General features: G+C 46.0%; 1 protein-coding gene across 3 annotated transcripts in view; it reads right to left on the reverse strand.

Moving 5' to 3' along the window:
• NEBL (nebulette) overlaps positions 1-15,683 on the reverse strand; it is a 353,899-nt gene extending 338,216 nt beyond the window's left edge. The window contains exons 1-2 of one of the 3 annotated variants that reach the window (XM_059057855.2): positions 15,474-15,683; positions 14,140-14,234 (exon numbers count right to left, since the gene is read on the reverse strand). In XM_059057855.2, coding sequence (XP_058913838.1) covers positions 14,140-14,234; positions 15,474-15,542 — 164 coding nt within the window. In that variant the 5' untranslated portion in view covers positions 15,543-15,683. Of the gene's footprint in view, positions 1-14,139; positions 14,235-14,644; positions 15,284-15,473 lie in introns of those variants that run through there. The other 2 variants (XM_059057854.2, XM_067030385.1) reach the window with 2 other exon arrangements.
• Positions 15,684-21,444: the final 5,761 nt, after the last annotated feature.

Consider the following 21,444-nt stretch of genomic DNA (forward strand, 5'->3'; position numbering starts at 1 on the left):
TGAGATCTGAGGTCAGGCCATCTGGCTCCAGAGTCAGTACTCTCTGTGCTGTGCCTCCTCTCCAAAACGATGGCTAACCTTTCCTCTTCTTTTCTTTCTAATTTTTTATTTTTATACAATTTCTAAAGGTTATTTTCCATTTACAGTTACCACAAAATATAAGCTATATTCCCCATGTTGTACAGTACATCCTTGAGCCTATCTTACCCCCAAGAGTTTATACGCTCGGGTCCTTCTTTTATGTTACCACCTGTTTTCTCTTAGGGAATTAATTTTTAAATCCTGAGCAGCACTCTCTCCTGACCCACCAGTCTGCACCAGAGAAAGATGCCAGCATTAGGAGGCTTACTGTCAAATAAAGGACTGTTGTATCCTGTTCAGCATAAATGTGCTTTTAGAGCCAATCCACACGTTTATTCAGTGGCTCTTACATACCCATCACTGCAGAAAGAGAAAACAAACTGCTTTTCTTTCAGCATCTGTCAAACTGCCATTATACGGGACACTTCCTGGCCAGCAGCCCCCACGTACAAATTATAGGTACTTTCACTGACCGCTCAACCCCTCTGGTACATATGACACAAGAGGCACACAAATAAACCAGCTTCCTCACTCCTGGCCAACTAAACCTGACATTACGTAACTACCATATAAAAAACAAAAATAAAGACCACAGAGGCAAACCCTCTAAATAGGATTTTCCTTGTTTAGCAGCCTCTGAGGAAGAACTGTTCTAATACGGTGTTTCTATTCCTGACAGGAATAACCCTTAATTATTATGTGCCTTAAGCATCTAGACATTTTAAAATGTTAAAATGTTAATGTTAAGAAAATGTTAAGGTTAATGTTAAGAAAATCAGGGACCTCCCTGGTGGTGCAGTGGTTAAGAGTCCACCTGCCTGTGCAGAGAACACAGGTTCGAGCCCTGGTCCAGGAGGATCCCACATGCCGCAAAGCAACCAAGCCCGTGCGCCACAACTACTGAGCCTGAGCTCTAGAGCCCGCGAGCCACAACTATTGAGCCCGTGTGCCACAACTACTGGGGCCCGCGCGCCTAGAGCCCGTGCTCTGCAACGGGGGAAGAGACCGTGATGAGAGGCCCGCGCACCGCAACGAAGAGTAGCCCCCGCTCAGCGCAACTGGAGAAGGCCTGCGTGCAGCAACGAAGACCCGACACAGCCAACAATAAATAATTACTTTAAAAAAAAAAAGAAAATCAGATAACTACGTCAGTGACAACAGAGAAGGCTTTAGCACCGTGAGAGAGAGTGAGCGCTCGCTCTGGCGTGGGGGGTGGGGAAGGGGAGGAGGAGGAAGCACAGATCCTGCTGAGTTGCTTTTGAAGTTCTGGAAACCTGGGAGACAAGACAGGACTGAAGAAAGTCACTAAAGAAAATTAAATTCTTCCGTAAGAGAATGCAAAGACTTTTCATTTCTCAGGGATTAATGCATTAATCCCTGATTACACTTGTTTCAGGAAATAAACAAATCATACTTATTTCTGGGAAAAAAATATATGGATAGGCAAGTGAATGGCTCCATGGCCTGATGTCTAAAACACAGGAGTTCGTCCTGAGACTTTTGAAAAACATAGTCCTAACCAAGTGATTTTACCTACTCCCTCCGCAGACAACATTACTCTTGTCATCTTTTGTTTGGCTGCATGTCAGTGACCAATAATCTAGCGATAAATGTCAATATGTCACTTATCAGAGGAAGTGGTAGCTATGGTCCATGCGTACTGTCAGCCCAAGCATGGCCAGCTCCACTGGGCCCACCTCACGGATCCTCATGGAAAGAAAGCCTGTTCCTTCCTGTTGAGTCTGCTCGCTCAGTGAGGGATGCCTGAGGCTGAGCTATACAGCTCGGCCAGCCGGAGGTGCACCCCCAAGAGAGCTGCCGGGCAGCGGGCGCGATGGGCACACGGCAGGCACCGAGGTGTACAAAGGTGACTGGGACCGTTCCCGCCCTCAAGGATGTAATTTGCTGATCGGGGAGACTTGCTTATTTAAACGAAAAACAATCTAGAGAGTTATATCAAGGATCCTTCCATAAATAGGTCCTCCCACAAACCTCCTGTGTGCAGGCTGTCAGCCGTTTACATGTCTCACCCAACTTCTACTGACTGACAACGCAGACACGGTGGGTTTAGACCGTCATTCGTGTCATAATGGGATAGCAAGGTTCATGATATGCAAGGGAGGCGCCGTCTCAAGGATGCACACAGACATCTGAGGAGGACAGTGAGACGCAGGCCTGTTGTGTAATCGTGACATTTGACTAGCTTTAGTCCTGGTTCCTGCAACATACTCTAAATAGTTGGAATTTCCCCAGTAATCGGAAGTATCTTTGATATTCAGGAGCCCCAGGGTCCACACCTGAGTGGTGCTAACAAGGTGCTCAGGGTGGGCCTGGCCACTCCAGAAATCATGGGATTAGAGGGTTGGAGCTTTGAGTCAGGTGAGGTAAGTGGGCCTCCTCCAGGGAAGGGAGAGGGAGAGGGGATGGAGTCTGAATGATCTCAGAGTCCTCACACCTGCACAATGAAACCCCACTAAAAACTCTGGACACCGAAGCTCCAGATTTGGCGGAGATTCCTGGTTTGTGACCGCATGGACGTGTTGGGAGGGAGGGAGACAGACCCCCTCCTGATTCCACAGGGTGAGGGCAGGGAAGCTCCATGTCCAGGACCCTCCCAGACCTGGTCCTACGTGTCTCCTCACTTGACTGGTCCTGCCTTATGTCCTGTATGATAAAACAATAATCTTCAGTATAGGACTTTCCTGAGTTCTGTGAGTCGTTCTAGGAAACTGTCAAATCTGAAGGCGTTGTGGGACCCCCTCCCCAAATTTGTAGCTAGTTGGTCAGAAGTGTGGTTGTCCTGGGGACACCTGAACTTGCAGTGGCATCTGAAGCAAGGGCCGTCTTGTTGGGGACTGCACCCTTCCCTCATGGTGTGGTTAGTGTCAGAATTGCACTGCAGCACTGCAACCCCCATTCTCAATTCCTGAAACACAAGCCAGAAATAATCCCTTTAGAAGCAAAGCTCAGCTGACTTGACTTCCCCACCCTCGACCCAGCTCCAACCTCAGGCTAAGAACCTCCATGATCCAATCTCAGCAGGAAACCACCTTGAAGGAGAAGACAAACACAGTTCTAGTACAAGGCAGGCTTTTTGATTAAGTGATATAACTGAAATATAAAAACTATAATGGGCACACAGAGAAAGAGTCCAGTAATTGACTGAGAGATTCAGAACAGCTTCACAAAGGTTGTCATGGCTGTGTGCCTTAAAGATGAAAGCAATTTTAAAACAAGGGAAGACAGGATGGCTTAAGAACAGTGTAAGGAAAGAGTTAAATCACTGTGTCAAGTTTAATAACCATGAATATCCTATCTAACTTTTATTACCTCCTTACTGTGGCTAAACTTATTATTTTGATATTCCAATGAATCCTTAATCCTATGAGGTAGAGTCTATTATGATACCCATTTTACAGGTGAGGCTACTGAGACTTCGGTTAGGAAACTTGATGAAGGCATCAGAGCTGACAGTCCAGTGTGGCTGGAGAGGAGGGTGAAAGGAAGTGGATAAAGTATGAAAAGGCCTGAGTATCTATCAGACACCCAATTTTTTCTTCTGTAGGCAGTGTGGAGCCATCAGAGGTGTGTGAATACGGGGATAATATGACCAGAACTGTGGTTTCAAAAGATAAACTGCAGTGGCAGGAAAAGCATTCACAAAGAGAAAGACTAGAACAGGGAGACCAGGTAGGGGATGATGGTCAGATAGATCACTGGCCAACCAGGATGAGAGCCGGAAGCAGGGTGAGAGCAGAGGGAATGAACACGTGGGGATGGGGAAGGAGGACAAGGACGGCTAGAAGATGACAGAGATACACAGGCTCTGGGTGCAGGGTCGGAAGAGCAGCCAGGAGGAGATGGGGCAGGCATCCAAACAGACCATCAAAAATACATCTGGGGCGGGGCTTCCCTGGTGGCGCAGTGGTTGAGAGTCCACCTGCCGATGCTGGGGACGCGGGTTCGTGCCCCGGTCCGGGAAGATCCCACATGCCACGGAGCGGCTGGGCCCGTGAGCCATGGCCGCTGAGCCCGCGCGTCCGGAACCTGTGCTCCGCAACGGGAGAGGCCACAACGGTGAGAGGCCCGCGTACCGCAAAAAACAAAACAAAACAAAAATCTTTGGGGAGCTTCCCTGGTGGCGCGGTGGTTGAGAATCTGCCTGCTAATGCAGGGGACACGGGTTCGAGCCCTGGTCTGGGAGGATCCCACATGCCATGGAGCAGCTAGGCCCGTGAGCCACAACTACTGAGCCTGTGCATCTGGAGCCTGTGCTCCGCAACAAGAGAGGCCGCGATAGTGAGAGGCCCACGCACTGCGATGAAGAGTGGCCCCCGCTTGCCACTAGAGAAAGCCCTCGCACAGAAACGAAGATCCAACACAGCAAAAATAAATAAATAAAATTAATAAACTCCTACCCTCAACATCTTCTAAAAAAAAAAAAAATACATCTGGGGACCTCATTGGTGGTCCAGTGATAAAGAATCTGCCTTCCAATGCACGGGACATGGGTTCGATCCCTGGTCGGGGAACTAAGCCCAAGTGCCACAACTACCGAGCTCGCCCACCTCAACTAGAACCCGCATGGCGCAAACTACAGAGCCCACGCACCCTGGAGCCCACGTGCCGCAACTACAGAGAGAAAACCCACACGCCACAACTAAAGAGAAGTCCACACGCTGCTATGAAGAGCCCACAATGCAATGAAAAATCCCACATGCTGCAACTAAGCCCGATGCAGCCAAAAAAATAAAGAAAATAAATGAATAAACATACATCTATTTATATGTCATTCTGTACTGATGTGTGTGTTTACTGCACCGTTCCTTTTTTTTTAAAACACCTTTATTAAAGTATAATTGCTTTACAACTGTGTGTTACTTTCTGCTGTATAACAAAGTGAATCAGCTATACATATTCATATATCACCATATCTCCTCCCTCCTGTGTCTCCCTCCCACCCTCCCTATCCCACCCCTCTAGGTGGTCACAAAGCACCGAGCTGATCTCCCTGTGCTATGCAGCTGCTTCCCACTAGCTATCTGTTTTACATTTGGTAGTGTATATAAGTCCGTGCCACTCTCTCACTTTGTCACAGCCTACTCTTCCCCCTCCCTGTGTCCTCAAGTCCATTCTCTACGTCTGCGTCTATATTCCTGTCCTGCCCCATGTTCTTCAGAACCCGGACGCACAGGCCTAGCCGCTCCGTGGCATGTGGGATCCTCCCGGACCAGAGCACGAACCCGTGTCCCCTGCATCGGCAGGTGGACTCTCAACCACTGCCTCACCAGGGAAGCCCAGAACCTTCTTTTTTTTTTAGATTCCGTATATATATAGGTGTTAGCATATGGTATTTATTTTTCTCTTTCTGACTTACTTCACTCTGTATGACAGAGTCTAGGTCCATCCACCTCACTACAAATAACTCAATTTCACTTCTTTTTACGGCTGAGTAATATTTCATTGTATATATGTGCCACACTGTTCTTGATGCTCCCGTGTGCTGCCTGAATTTGGCGGAGTTCACACTTGATGCAACAACAGATAATGAAGTCAGATTTCAGGACGGAATTCAATGTTGGCGGGCAACCATTTAACTCCACATCCCACATCTCTGGCCCTAGGCTGCACACAGCCATTCCGCGCCTCTACGCTCTCTGTGTGGCTGACCGGCGCCTGCTCTGGATAGATAATGAGCATCGGAGGAGCCCATCAAGGATTTTTGTCTAAATGACTTTTTAGACGGCCGAGCTGAAGCAGAAGTATCCCAGGCCACCGGTCTACAAATAGGTCTGAGGCTATTCGAAAGCAAACACATCGAACTAAGTTTTCTTCTAGCTCCTCCTAGGATTTGACGGGAATGAGTCAGCAGAGTGTGGAAAAGTAAACAGAAGCTGAACACAACGTGACTCCCTCAAAGACTCCACTAAGCTGACCACAGATAAAATTAATGCTGGATTTCCAGTGCTGGAATAAACAATTCTTGCCATTCAAACCTGGTCCTTCCCACAATTTCCTGTTTTCTGGTTATGTCTGTGCCCTACGTCTAGGTTCGACGAGAGAGGCTGGGGAAACGTTTGATTCATTAGAAGAACTTTAGAATCAATAATCATCCTTCTACCAAGTCCTCAAAACGTTCTGGGCACTCAGCTCATAAATATTATTCTCACTCCTACTTCCCACACTGCAAAAAGTCTAGCTCTTCCTAATAACGCTGACTGGAGGAGCACAAAATGGAAAGGAAAAGAAAAGGAATTCAACTTCCCGTTCCTCTGGAGACGGAGCTTTGAGGGGGCCCTGAAGCTCTGGAGGACGAGGGTGTCATGTGTGGGTATGTCTGCTTCTCTCTCACTCCTGACATTCCCAGGAACCACACATCCTTTAAAGCACTCATCTGAAAACGTTTAAAGAAGACATACCAAAATGCACTCTTACACAGGCCCCTGACACATAATCAATACCCTTTTAAGCACACACTTCTGTATCTTGCATTAACCTTGCATCTCACCATAATTTAGGAGATATTGCTGTGCTTCATCTCCAAATGTTTTCTAATCTGACATCACTCTGTAACAGATAGATCATCAAAAAGAGACGGAAACATTTTCAAGCGTGGCGGGACTCAGGACATGATTTGTAAATACGGTCTTCTACAATTTCAAAGGATACTAAAATTCATTCGATGTCATCAATGGTTCAGTTAGGTAGCTGAGAATCAGATCATTTTGCATATACACTGGAACCTTTTTATTTGGTTCAAATAAAGTGTCTCCTTCCCTCACTTTTAATCATCCAGTTTTAACAAAACAAAAAACAACTGTCATCCTCCCACATCAGATCTGTGTGCAAAAGGTCTAATTTTTTCTAGGAAGTACGTAACCAAAAAGTCAAATAAGGCAGATTATAACTTATGCAAACTAGAACCCCTACATATCACAATATCCTCCCATAGAAACGGTTGCCTGTAACATTTTCTCCTCTCTTTAAGGGGGAGATATGAGACAACAGCTTTCAATTTATTATAAATAAGGGAGGGGACTAACATTTGGGTACTAATAGGTGTCATTTGATGTGCTGAGGCTTACAAATATTTCCCCCTTTTCATTTCTATAAAGTTCCTCTTATGTAGAAATTATCCCATTTTACAGATTATAATTAAACTCTGAAGACACTAAATGAGCATCCATAAAGAATCTTTTAGAAAAGTATCGTATTTTGAAACCAAGCCTGTAAGCAGTGAAAGGAAATTCCACCATGTTCACTTTGTTTGTATTTATTTATTTATTTATTGGCTGTGTTGAGTCTTTGTTGCTGCACACAGGCTTTCTCTAGTCGTGGCAAGCGGGGGCTACTCTTTGTTGCGGTGCGCAGGTTTCTCATCGTGGTGGCTTCTCTAGTTGTGGAGCACAGGCTCTAGGCGTGTGCGCTTCAGTAGCTGTGGCACACGGGCTTCAGTAGTTGTGGCTCGCGGGCTCTAGAACGCAATGCTCAGTAGTTGTGGTGCACGGGCTTAGTTGCTCCGCGGCATGTGGGATCTTCCCGGACCGGGGCTCGAACCCGTGTCTCCTGCATCGGCAGGCAGATTCTTAACCACTGCGCCACCAGGGAAGCCCACCACATTCACTTTGGATTGGCAAAGGCAAGCCTACTCCTTTGGTGGGAAGACTTTACCCCCTTGGTATTCAGACCCGGTGAGGCTTGGCCCCCAGACCACCATTCAGGCTCCTCAAGGCCTATTCTCAAGCCAGCTCCTCTAGATGCCCAGCCTCAGAAGGAACTCAGCTGGACCACATCCTGAACTGGGGGGCGGGAGGCAGGTACAACATTCTGAGCTGCAGCATAACCATCACGCTCCCTGACGCAGCTAATCTCTATCGAGCGCTGACTGCCAGGCTCTGCGGAAATGGGGTGAGCAAGACAGATGCCCTCAGAGCCACCCTACGCTGGAAGAGGGTGCACACAGGTAGGCTCGAGGTTCCTTCACAGGATGGTAAGGGCTCTGAGGGCTGAGCTGAGTCCTGAGGGACGGCTGGCGTGGGGTAGGGTGTGGCTGGCACAGATAGAGAGAGTAAAAGCAGCGGCTGTCTGAATTCATGGACTTTCAGCATAGCGTTGTACATGCCGGCAGCTTCCAATGCTCTGTGATGTGCGGGGCGTTAAGAATACGTAACTAGGGCTTCCCTGGTGGCGCAGTGGTTGAGAATCCGCCTGCCGATGCAGGAGACACGGGTTCGTGCCCTGGTCCGGGAAGATCCCACATGCCGCGGAGCAACTAAGCCCGTGAGCCATGGCCGCTGAGCCTGCGCGTCCGGAGCCTGTGCTCCGCAACGGGAGAGGCCACAACAGTGAGAGGCCCGCGTACCGCAAAAAAAAAAAAAAAGAATACGGAACTAAATTAGTGTTTCTCAAACTTTTTTTGACCATATCTTCCAGCAAAAAATATGTTTTACATCATAATGCAGTACACACGTTACACATATAACTAGGAAAAGAACATGTGCCAAAACAATACTCTTTCCACTACTCAAACCCATTCTGATATTGTCTCTCTTCTTTCTGTCTCTCTCCTTTTCTTTACATTCTAGATACAACCCTTGAATGGGTGGCAGCCCATAGTGTGAAAAATACTGGTATAAACCCTTTAATAGGCGTGACTGTCATTTCTTTGATATATAGTTGACCCTTGAACAACATGGGTTTGAACTGTGCAGGTCCACTTATACACGGATTTTTTTCAATAAATACTACAGTACAACCCGATGCCTGGTTGCTTGAATCTGAGGATGCGGAACCACAGATGCGGAGAGGGCCCACCGTGGACTTGAGCAGCCTCGGATTTTGGTATCCGAGGGACGGTCCTGAAACCAATCCTTCATGGATACTGAGGAACGTCTTCTTCTGCCTTCTACCCTCCTTTTCTTCCTTCACTCCTCCAAAAAGTACCGCCGAGGAAATAAGAACACTACAGTTTCCTGAAGGTCTGTTACGTGCCAGAAACTGGGCTGGAACCCTGACATGCCCTGGCTCATTCGTCCTCACACGGCCCTGCGGGCTAAGCATTACTACTCCCATTTTACAGATGAAAACGCTGAAGCTCAGTGATCAAGACACTCGTTCAGTAGACCATGACGGAGCCAGGATTCGAATCCATTTCTGTCTTGCTTCAAATCTCCAATCACCCTACTGTGCCTTTCTTGAAAAGTTCTTAAGTAATTAAAGCTAATGTAAAAGCAAGAATTTGCTAAGTCCCCTTGAGATAACTCAAGTCCTTGGAGTGTTATGGAACCAGGTCTGGGAGGCCTCAGCAGAGATAAGGGAAATAGGAGGTGGAAAATAGCTCAGGTTTAAATCTAATTTCCTTCCACGTCCTCTGAGTACCCCCTTAGTAAAGGCACTTGTGGCGAGTCACCAACAGAGAAACGGTAAGTGAGAGCTACTGGGGGGCTGGCCTAGACAATCCCCCTCAAGGCAGGCGGGCTGAGCAGAGCTGCCCGTTCTGAGCGGCTCATAGCCAGGAGCACCTTGCCGGGCATCTTCCAGGCTGTAGACAGTCCGTGCATGTTCACAAAACGGAACGCTAACACAGGCAGAGCGAAGGTAAACACGGAGCACGGCTCCCGCTGGTTTATTTTTAAATTGGTCCAAAATTATGTTAAGCGAAACTATCTGTTGAGAAGGAAGCGTCTTTGGAAGGATAACTAAACGTATTTATAGCACAGACACTTGTGTTCTTTCAGCCCCCTAAGTGAAGATACATTTGACACAGATACAAGGGATATTTAACGTGAGCAGGTCAGGACAAATGTTCAGCCCCACCCAAAAATCTCTGCAAAAGTGACGATTTGGGGAAATTATTGGCAATGCTCCGCAAAGCGACTGCATCATAAACTGATCCTTCCCCTGACTTAAAATAACTTGATGTCTGGCGACAGTATATTAACTGTCCAGTCATTGGCACTGCTATTTCTAAGGGATGATACTGCTCAGAATACTTTAAGAACTGATGTATTTTCTACAAACACATAATAAATGCAATTCTGACACCTACGATAAGTTAAATTATTTATTTGACAAATGGCCTTTAGGGTTTATATTCTTTGTGGGGCTTGCTGGGTAGCCATACATTTATAGTTTAACTTGGCGTACCAACTCACATACAAATATGAGCCGTTTTTTGTCTGATCAGCTAGTGTTATTTTCCCAGCACCTCTTAGCAATAAAAATATTGCCTAGTCCTCTTTTCTCTGCAAGTTCCACAATGGGAAAAAAATCCTGAACGTGCAAAAGAATCCATTGCCTGCTGATGAAACAGAAAGGCTTATGAAAACATGGCATGTCCTCAAGTAGATCAGTTTGTTTTTAAATGTTTTAGTAGGGTACACTGCTGCATTAGGAACTAAATGTGTATTATGCCTAATCTTACATCTAGCGTGTACTATACTTTGATCATTCTACCAAAAGATCAAAATTTAAATATTAGGTAAATTATATTTTATACATGTTCTCCTTTGCATGAAGTCAAACAGGAAACTTGTTTCTTCTCTAAACACACAAGAATATAAACAAGCAACATGTTCAGACTGAAGAAAATACTACTCCATTCCATTTTTAAAAATGCCCCTGGGTATCAATTAAAATAAAAAGCCTTTACAATCCTAAATGTCTGCTTGTGCTTTCAAATATTTTCAGCATATTTTAGTATTTATTTTAAAGTTTCTTAAGTTAATTACATGTTATTTTTACAAGAAATGCTACTTAAATACTCTTCCTGAAAGCTCTAAGAGGTTATGTAAAACAACAGAAATGACAGCAGAAATTAAGGAACTGATATTGAATCTCCAATAATCAAAAGTTGCCATTTTCATAACAACTGAATGTAAAGTACGAACCTTAACTGGATCCTGGATTTTTCTTTTAAAAGCTATAAAAGACATCCTTAGGACAATAAGGGAAATGTGAATATGGACCAGATTTTAGAAGTTATTAAGAAATTTTTGTTAATTTTCTGAAGTGTGATATTGGCTCTGTGATTCTTTAAGAAAAATACCCTTATTCTTAGTACGCGTATAAGGTCCTTTTTAAGAATGAAATATCTCGATGCGTGAAACCATCTTGATGCCTGAAACTAACAAATGGTCCCAAAATAATAAATATATCTGTACATATACTAGATAAAAACATGAAGCAAATACTGCAAAATGTTAATAAGAGTTACGTCTCAGTGGAGGATATACAGACGTTCATTGCATTATTCTTTTAACCATTTTGTATATGAAAATTTTCATAATAAAAAGTTGCAGTGGGGGAAGAATAGTTGTTTTCATTTAAGGATGTATGTGTATTCACTCCTGAACCAAACTAGGGGCAGATAAAATATTACTTTATATGGACACAAAATGTTTCATTTTCCAGTAGCAGTATACTTCAGAGAATCAATTTTCCACCACTGACCCAGAGAAATTACCGCAGCCCTTCAGGCCAAGATCCCAGGGAACAGCTGACTGACACACACACCCTGATTTAGAGCAGAGGCATTAGGAGCCCCAAAGGGTAATCCATGCTGACCAGTGAATTTATAGGCCAGTTTGTTCCCCTGGAAAAATAAGGGTAGAGAACAGGGGCCTTCCAGCATGGAAACTTTGCAGCAGACAGAACCTGCAACTTTGCTAGGCTTGTTTTCTGGGAGACAGCACATCAAGCTGTGACGTGAACGTAAAGCTAAATTAAACATTTAAACCATCGATTCTACTCATTCGCCCACTAAACATGGATTTCTGTCTTACCTTGTCTCTCTGCTCCATAAAGTGGACTAGCAGGTTCAACATTCAGCAAAAAAAATCTAAGATGCTACTCCCAAAACTCAACTTAAACCTAATAACAAAGCACTAGAATTATATAAGAAATTTTAGAGAGAAAACCTGTAAGCATTCAATTTAGATATAACGAAAGTATTAAAAAAATAAGACTCAGACCTATGAAACAACATAGCAGGATGTTTCTTATCTACAAACAGAGGTTTTTTTGTTTTGGGGTCCAAATCTCAACAGTTCTGGGCACTAGTTCACTACGAAGTCAGAGGGCCAACCAGCCGTCCATGACTTGCTGCAGAATCTGATATTCTTTTTTAACTGGAGTGAACTGAAACTCAGCAGTAAGCATTGAACTTTCAAGTGGCCCGATGCAATCAAAGACTCCACTTCAGTTACACTTCTTTTTTCTATCCTTTTATTTTTATCATCTCTTTTTCTACCTCATTCAATGCTTCATCTATATGTGTGTCTATATGTGTGTGTCTTGTGTGTGTGTGTGTATATATATATATGTTTTTGTGTGTATATATACATATATACACATAAACACATTACGCATACACATATACATATATATTTGTTGCTGTCTTCTCCTTTTCTTTTTCCTGTCTTTCCTCTTCCTCTCCCAATTCATCCAGAGCCACCCAAAGGCACTGGTAAAACCCAGTTAAACTTCAGGCTGTGAAGCTATAAAGAACCCTGATGTGGCCCATGGAGTTACAGGAAGAATGGTTCACTTTCTTTAACCAAAGAACAATCATCCTGTCTATGGGTTGTCGAGGGCCCTCTCCCTTCTAGGTACAGCTACCTGCCTTTGATCTTTAACCAGCCCTCTACACCTCTCTTTAAGAGAAGCAGGCGACCACGACACCGGGATCTCATTTATTGCTTCATGTTACTCTAGTAAGAGGCACGATACAGGAGAGCTGAAAACATCAATGGTTTGGGACTATCTGTGGACTTCACTTATCCAAATCATGAATTCTGTTCAATGCCACCATTTTCTGATTTCTTGAAAAGTTTCCGGTGTATTTGTAAGCACTAAGCTAGGACCGAAGGAAATACAAAGAGATTTTTTTTTAGGTTATTCATCAGAGAGGTATGAGCACATTACATTCGTTTACCAAAAATTTACCGTCTATGAAAACTCACTCTCATGAGTGAAGCATGAATTAACCATGGGCCCTCCATCTCCAGGAGACCTGAATAAACCTGTTTCCAAAACTCCAGGGAGAATGAATCTCTGGCAATGCTCCAGCCAGAAGGCAAGGGATCCTCTGCCACCTCCAGGCTGGAGAAGCACCCACAAGGGAACCAGGGAGAAGGCGGCTCAGCAAGCAGGGCCAAGAGCCCACCGCTGAAAATAACCTGGGTGGAGGGATGCTCAAAAAGTGGAGAAACACATGCCGAGGGCGGCAAGGTAGCCATGAGGAAGCACTGAACGACGTTTACAGTTTGCAGGCTCTAGGAGTGATCTGAGCCCCTTACCGAGGCGTGTCCTTCTCAATGCCTCAATTTCTTCATCTGACAAATGGGGAAAATAATAGTACTCCTCAAAGTTATAGGGTCTGTAATGATTAAATGAGTCAGTAACGCATAAAATGCTTAGAATATGACCTAGCACACGGTAAGCATTGCATAAGTGCTACCTAATCGCTAGTATTATAGGCTGGGAGCATACCAATGGAAAAGCCTACTAAAGAAAGCTTATCTTCTTTAATCCCCACCAAGAGACCTACTACTAACCAGCTGGAAATACCCAGGTCTCAATTCTTTGGTTCCCTTTTTAAGCTCCAGCATCTCTGGAGTGGTCTCAGCTAAAGCCAAAGGAGCAAGACTCCTTTCTCTAAGCAACGAGGTTCGGGCAAAAAATGCAGTATGGCAACATCACATGATAAAATGGCAACTGACATAATGCCAATTTGTCTGACATGCATTTCAGAGCCCAGGTGTTCTCAGTGTGTAAGTTCTGCAGCTTCTAACAAATGTCCCTAACTCTGCAACACTGTGAACCTCAAGAACTAACCTTCTGGTTGAAGACACACACAAATTACCCTGCACATTAGAAAGACATAAATGCAATGAACTTCAACAAACTACATGGCCCCAAAGTATGGGCATAAACAGGTGATGGGCCACTGCCACACCTGGGTGACACAGCAAGTCAATTCTTCAGAACAGGCAAATCCACTCCCTTGCATGCTCTGCTGCTGTGCCACACCTGGCAAGCTATGTTGACGGTACTTACGCATTACAATAGGGCTTCTTTTCATAGCCTTTGTAGTTGTTCATGTTGAGAGCCATCTTGCAGACTTCACAATGGAAACATCCTTTATGCCAATACTGAAAAAAATAAATATTTAAAATTATAGTACAACGCCAGTTCTTTCCAGGACGGGTACAGAAAGGAGACATTTTTTTTTTAGTGCATCACAAGTCCCCGTATCTGAAAACCCTACAACAAAACGACGGTAGGTACCAGTGGATGTTTGCCGACTTTCAGTGAAGTAAACAAAGCAGGCAGTTATTAAAATGGAGTTTTAGATGACTCTCCACCACCATCACGTACAGACTCAGATGGAAGAAATGTCACGGGCTCTACCCGTATCACACTTCTACGAGCAGCCAAGAAGGAATTCTGCGCTTGGTTAATGGAGAAATGGAGCCTGTGAAGTGGCCTCAAAAGGAAACCGAATCCAGTTCAAAGTGCCTAAACAACACTGTCTGTAACATCTCGATAAACATGTGCTCACCGGAAGTCGGGCAACCCGAGGGGGCCGGAGACGCACTATGTTAAGTAGCCCCGGCCCCCCCAGCCCTGTCCAGCTTCCACTCAATTGCGGGAAAGGCAGACTCTGTCTGGGATGACGGCGTGCTCTTATGAGGCGTTTGTATGACCACACGCAAATTTCACAGGGACCGCCTCCGGCTCGGTTCAACTGTCAGTCGCTCAGGCTACTAGCGCCGGGGTCTGTCTCCCAGGCTGCCCAACTCCATCCACGCCCGGGAAGGGCAGGGAAGCAGGGCTGCAGGGGCCGGGCTGGAGCCACTTCCTTTGGAATTCCCCAAGCGGGTGGATTAGCCCCCAGTGGGTCTGGCTCGCCGCGCTCAGCCCGGGCTCTCCGGCGGGGCTTATTCTTAGCAATGCGGCAGCGGCCGCCCCACGACATGTTAATTACTATCTGCCTCTCCGCCCTCACGCTAGGCGCTGGGGCGGGGGTGAGGTGGCGATCCGGGCGGATCCCTGAGGTGGGCGTGCGGGGCAGCGAGGGGTCGCAGCGGAGGTGGGAGGCGCGCCGTTGGCCGAACTGCCCCTGGGGGCCCGGCCCGGGCCGCGCTCTTCCAGGCGCCCTCCGCAGCCGCTCTGCCGCCGCCCGCACCCCGACAAAAGCCTCTCCCGGTTCCAACATCACGACTGCCAAGCGTGCTCTCTGGCCCTCCTGAGGGCGTCTTGCTTCGCGTGCCCTCACCCGGGGCCAAGACACACAGACGCGCACACACACGCACAGACCCACTCTTCGCTTTCCATCCCAGATGCCAAAACTTCTCCGAGCAGGTGCAGCCCGGCGCCCCCTCGCTCACCTTATCCAGGCAGTTGACTTTCTCCGTGGGATACACGACTTTCCCGCAGCGGGCGCACTGGGGGTTCATTGTCGCGGTTCCCGGGGGCGGCTGCTGGGCGGAAGCGATGACGGCTGGGGGCTCCGAGGAGCCGCTGTGACATCCCCCGGCGAGCCGCGCACCGCCTCCGGGCAGGCGGGAGGGCGGCGCGGGCCGGGCGCCGGGGTCGGGCGTTGGCGCGGGGCCCGGGGCGAGCGGGCCGCGCGGTGCGCGGCGAGGCGGCGGGGGCGCGGGTGGGTTCGCGGCGGGGCCTGGCGCCGGGGGACGGCCGCGCTCTCGGGCTCGGCTCCGGCTCGGGCTCCGCGGCGCTCTCTCTGCGTCGCTCGCGCTCCAGGTACCGGTGACTCACACAGGCACTCGCTCCCGCCCCTCGCGCTCACTCGCTCCCCCGCCTCGCCGCCGCGGCGCAGGCCAAACCCACCGGCGCGCCCCGACCTAAGTGACAGGGAACGAGCACGTTGGGCCCCGGGGAGGGCGGGCGAAGCGGGGGAAGGGGGAGGGCAGACACACGCAAAGCTCCGCAGACTGCGCGGGCTGCGACCCGCAGGCCTGGAAGCGAGCCTCGCGCCGCTGCCGCAGCGGGGGCGGCCAGGTGGGCGGCGGCGGCGGCGGCGGCGGCGGCGGCGGCGGCGGCGGCGGCGGCGGCGGCGGCGGCGGCGGCGGCGGCGGCGGCGGCGGCGGCGGGGGGAGGGAGCGGTGGGGGTGAGAGGACGCGGGGCTGGAAGGGCTCAAACCCTCGCCCTCACTGCCGCCCTTCCTCCTGTCTCCTACGCCGGTCGGTGCAGCCCCACTCCCAGGCAGAATGACGTTCCCGGTACCCAGAGGTCGCGCGGGGAGCGCGGGGCGGGGGTGCGCCCGCCCTTCTCCTCCCGGGCCCCAGGTCGCGGGCAGCGGCGCACCAACGCCCGCGCAGCGCCCCGTCCCCGGGCGGAGAGTGGTCCGGGCGCGCGCAGCGAAGCGCTGGGGCCTGGGAGCCTGGAGACACGCGGGGAACCCGGAGACTCACGTCCCCGCGGCGCCCCTGGCTGTGCCGCGCCGCTCCCACGGGCGTCCTCCCAGAGAAAGCGTCCCCCGTGTACCTGCGCGAAGTCCTCGGACCCTGGATGGGAAGAGACGTCTCTCACTGGCTTTTCACCACTGCACTTTTTGTATCTGTTTTTGGAGAACGACTGGTCGTTTTAGGCCCGAATCAAGCCTTTCCTGATTAACTAAACGGTCATCATTTGTTTTGCTGTGTGTGTGTGTGTGTGTGTGTATACACTGTAAATTTTTGCAATTAAACACCGCAGGGTCTAGGAAAAGTTCTTCACCTCCATGAAGGGAAGCAATTACAAACTCATGGTCCTAACCGGAAGGGCCAGAAAATCAAGCTTAAGGCTGAGGGTAGGATACCAAACGGAGTAGGAATCGGGTTTTGGTTTTAATAAGGTTTCTGGACTTGCTTTGTAATAGCAGCAAAGGGAGCTACTCGGCCTGACTTCAAAGCCCAACCCTGCCCTTACTGTCATGTGACTTTGTGCACATGACATACTTCGTGCCTAGCCTCTCTATGCCTCAATTTTCACATCTGCAAAATGGGGATAACATAGCGCTACAAAACAGCTCCTGCTCTCCTAGTGTGAGGATTATATGAGTCAGCAGTTCTGAAGTGTTTCAACCGGCCTGGCTCTTGGTAAACGCTGCGGAAGTGTCAGGGAGGATTATCAATTGGCCGGTTGTAACAAATAAGCAAACACATCCCGTTGCTAGCACACAGATTAAGACTCAGTAATGCCACATAGCAATTACTGTAACAAATATTAGTCGTTTTTTTAAAAAAAAATCATAGCTGCAGCCTTTCATGAAAAAAGAAAACTACTGACTTCTGAGCTCCTCAGGCAGGCTGCACTGATGAAATAACATTCATAATGAGGCTGTGCTGTTTGACTTTTCCGAAGAGATCATTTCTTAAAAGAGACCCATCCACCAATGCAGCAGCCTTTGAACCACTCTTTGCCTGGCTCACAAGCCCACCACAAAAGCAAATAAAACAATAATTTGCTGTCAGAGATGATCATTTGTTTAAAAACACCCCAGAGCTAATTAGAAATGCTTAAGACCATGGGTGAAAGTGGAGGATTTTATGCTAAGTGAAACAAGCCAGGCAAATACTGCATAATGTCATTTACACGTGGAATCTTAAAGGGAAAAAGTGGAACATAGAGTAAAAAGTGGTTGCCAGGGGCTGTGCAGTGAAATAGGGAGAGGTTGGTAAATGGGTACATTCAGTTATAAGATAAATAAGGTCTGAGGATCTTATATATAACATGGTGACTATAGTTAACATGGTATTGTATAATTGAAATTTGCTAAGAGAGAACTTACATGTTCTCATTCAAAAAAGGGGGAAATATGAGCAGTGATGGATGTGTTAACTCCATAGGGGGATTCCTTTCACAATATATATGTACATCAAATCATTACATTTTACACTTTAAATATCTTACAATTTTATTTGTCAATTATACCTCAATAAAACTGGGGAAGGGGAAGGACCTACATTGACTATTTAGTTCAAAAAAAAAAAAAAAAAGAAATGGCTGAGGAACAAAGTATGTGATCGCCTGGAAGACAGTAATTTTTTTTTTTAGCACTTAGATCTTCATAAGTGTAGATCATAAAAGATAGTCTAAAACTCCTATTGTCCTTTTTAAATGGTAAGCAGAAAGTTCTAAGGAGGCATGATGGTGATATGTGACATTTATAGCTGATTTATCAGATATTTTAGCTAGGAATTATATAACTTCCTAGCCAACCAGCACCTATCACAATGCCCGACACATAGTACATACTTATCAAATGTTTTTTGAAAGAAAGTATGAATAAGATGAATGTATTAAAATTGCAATTAACTATGGTGTTTTATTCTGTCAAAAGTAAACAGTGAATACTCAAGTTATATTTTCCTCTCATCTATGTTTTTCTTGCTAATTTTATTTTCTGCATTAAGCCAGCTTCTAAGTTTCTTAGTGCCATTTACTGATGTAAGAAGAGTTTTAATACCATCTGTCTTTAAAGGGCTTCTTTATTTCAAAATTCAAAGAACTATAAACAGAGAATTGGCAGAAACCTGTCATCTGGTCCAGCCTTCCTCTTTCAAGCAGATGAATGATTTAATTATCCACTGGGGAGACCTTTTGCCCCTTTCATGTCTTTTTCATGTGAGTAGTCAAGAAATCGGTCCTTATGGTTACTATACCTCAATATCTCTAATTAAATTCTTTTCTGCTGGCTCGGACATCCACAGATATAAAGAAAAACTTACCATCATGATCCTTATGAAAACATTTATAATACTTAAAAAATTAAAATTTTTCTTTTGTTAAAATTCCAAAATCTATTTACTTTTACCTCTGGGACCTATTTACATAGAACCTATTGAAGTCCCTATAATTACCCTTATTATTTAAGCTACATGAAAGGAACTCCAAATTAAAATCCTTAAAGAGTAATTAATATTACAAAAGGCCAAATAGTGGCTTTGACAAACAGAGGATGCAGAGTGTGCTGGATTGTATTATTGGTTCACAATATTTTGTTCCTTTCCAGCCTGGCAACACTTCCTGTAAGCAGAGTATATTTCCCCACTGCAGTAACTCTGAGCTTGGTCATGTGACTTCCCTTAGCCAATGGAATTCCAGAGGGCATGACTTATGTCATATCAGAGCAGAAGCTTTACAACATTTGCATGGTTTGCCTCTGTTCCCCCACCTCCTTGAGCCTTGGCACCTGGCTGTAAGAAGAGCATATCCCAGGGAGTGGCAGCTTCTTTGATTTTTGTCCAGGAATTTAAAGACCTGTCTAGCCAGTAGAGCCAAAATGAATTCAGTAAGCCCGGTCATGCCCAGCAGAGCCACAGCAAGTCCAAAACCCTCACATAATGGGAATAAGAAATAATGGTTTCTGTGAGCCACTGAAATTTGGGGGGTTGTTCATTTCTGCAGCAAAAGCCGACTGATACTGAAGAGAAATACTTTCCACTTCATCACACCAAAAAGAAACTAATGGATTTCCATACAAGATTCAGTATGGGCTATTTTTTTTTTCTATAATACATGTTAGAAGTGTAGTAAAGCATCTGTCTCATTACTAATTAATAAATGATTCATTCTCTCATTACACAAAGTTTTATTATGTGCCCTACATTTGTCAGACATGGTGTAAAATTGTGTACATTTTTCCAGCTGGCTCAAATTCACCATGGAGGCAACTTTTCCCAGCCAACAATTTGGTAGGTGAAACTAAAAGAAAATGGTAAATTCTAGCTCACAATTTCATTTGATAGCTGTATATGAGCCTTAGCCTAATGACACATCTCTCCAAAGATCTCATGCACTTTAGAGAAATTACCTCATTTACCATTACAGTACCACCACAAGTCAATGAGAAATGTAAAATAAAAACATTAATGGAAATTTAAGATTCAGAAGCTGTTATAGAAACAATTACCAATTTCCATTCATCCAGTCAATATAAAAGTATTGGTAGGCAAGGTGTTAGGTACAAAGGGATGCAATGGAGAATAAGGCATGATTTCTGCTTATAATAAAATCTAGTGGGACAGATAAGTAAGCAGTGAATTACAATACAATGTGATAAATGCTCTATAGTAAAACCCTGCCCCCAGACACTGTGGCAGAACAGAGGAGGAACTTGTAATTCAGCTGGGAAGTCAGAAAATGCTACCTAAAGGAAGTGCACACTATGCTTCTTACCAGCAGTAGGAACCGGCTAGCGCTACTCCCCCAAGAATATAAGCACCCCTCAAATGAGGGGTTTAGGGTAATTAACCTATTTGTTCCTGTTTCAGGGATGGGATTATTATGCTTTTACACTCATGCTGAAATTTTTATATCACTTTAATATCCCCTCCCCACATAGCATAGCAACAAACTTCAAATAATGATGATTTTTCTCTTTTTTTCCAGTATTATTGAGAGATAATAATTGACAGACAGTTTAGGGTGTACCACATAATGACCTGACTTACATATATTGTGGAATTATTTCTTGATAGATGACACATCTCTTCAAAATAAGGCCCACCAAATCTCCAACTTAACAAAAACATTTGTAGATATCAACTCATAATTGTAAGTTTGCCACAAAACATTTTAAGATCTGGAAAGAGGGAAAAGAAAAGCTGGAGGGGCTTTTTTCAAAACAACATCTTGTTCTGATCCTCACAGAACTGAGCCTCCCCCAGATGAAGGACAAGACAGACCCTCTGCGGTAGGCAAAACAACGGCCCTCCGAAGACAGCGTCCACATCCTAATACTCAGAACCTGTGACTATATCACCTCACATGGCAAAAGGAACTTGGCAGATGTGATTGAGGTAAGGCTCTTAAGATGGAGAGATAATCCTGGATTATCCCAGTGGGCCAAGGTAATCACAAGCATCTTTATAAGAGGGAGGCAGGTAGGTCTGAGTCAGAACAGGAGATGTGACCATGGAAGCAGATGTCAGACAGAGAGAGGTTGGAAGATCCTGCTGGCCTGGAAGATAGAGGGAAGGACCACAAGGCAAAGAATGCAGGTAGCCTATAGAAGCTGGAAAAGGCAAGGAAGCAGATTCTCTCCCCCAGAAGAAACACAGCCCTGTCGACATATTGATTTTTAGGACTTCTGACCTTCATAACCGTAAGACGATAAATTTATGTTCTTTTTAGCCAATAAACTTAGGTTACTTTTAGCCAATAAGTTTATGTTGTTACTGCAGCACTAAGAAACTAATATACCCTCTGTGTGTGAATTCTGTTCTGTCTTTAGGACCACACTGAGTTCCAGGACTGCTAAAAGAAGCAGTTGCAAGTCAAGATGGCTGTGATCCTTCACCATTCTTGTCTCCAATGGAAAGATCCTAAAGCAAAGTAGTTAAGAGCACAACATG

The sequence above is a fragment of the Kogia breviceps genome, chromosome 3 (assembly GCF_026419965.1).
Source record: "Kogia breviceps isolate mKogBre1 chromosome 3, mKogBre1 haplotype 1, whole genome shotgun sequence".
NCBI classification, from domain to species: domain Eukaryota; kingdom Metazoa; phylum Chordata; class Mammalia; order Artiodactyla; family Physeteridae; genus Kogia; species Kogia breviceps.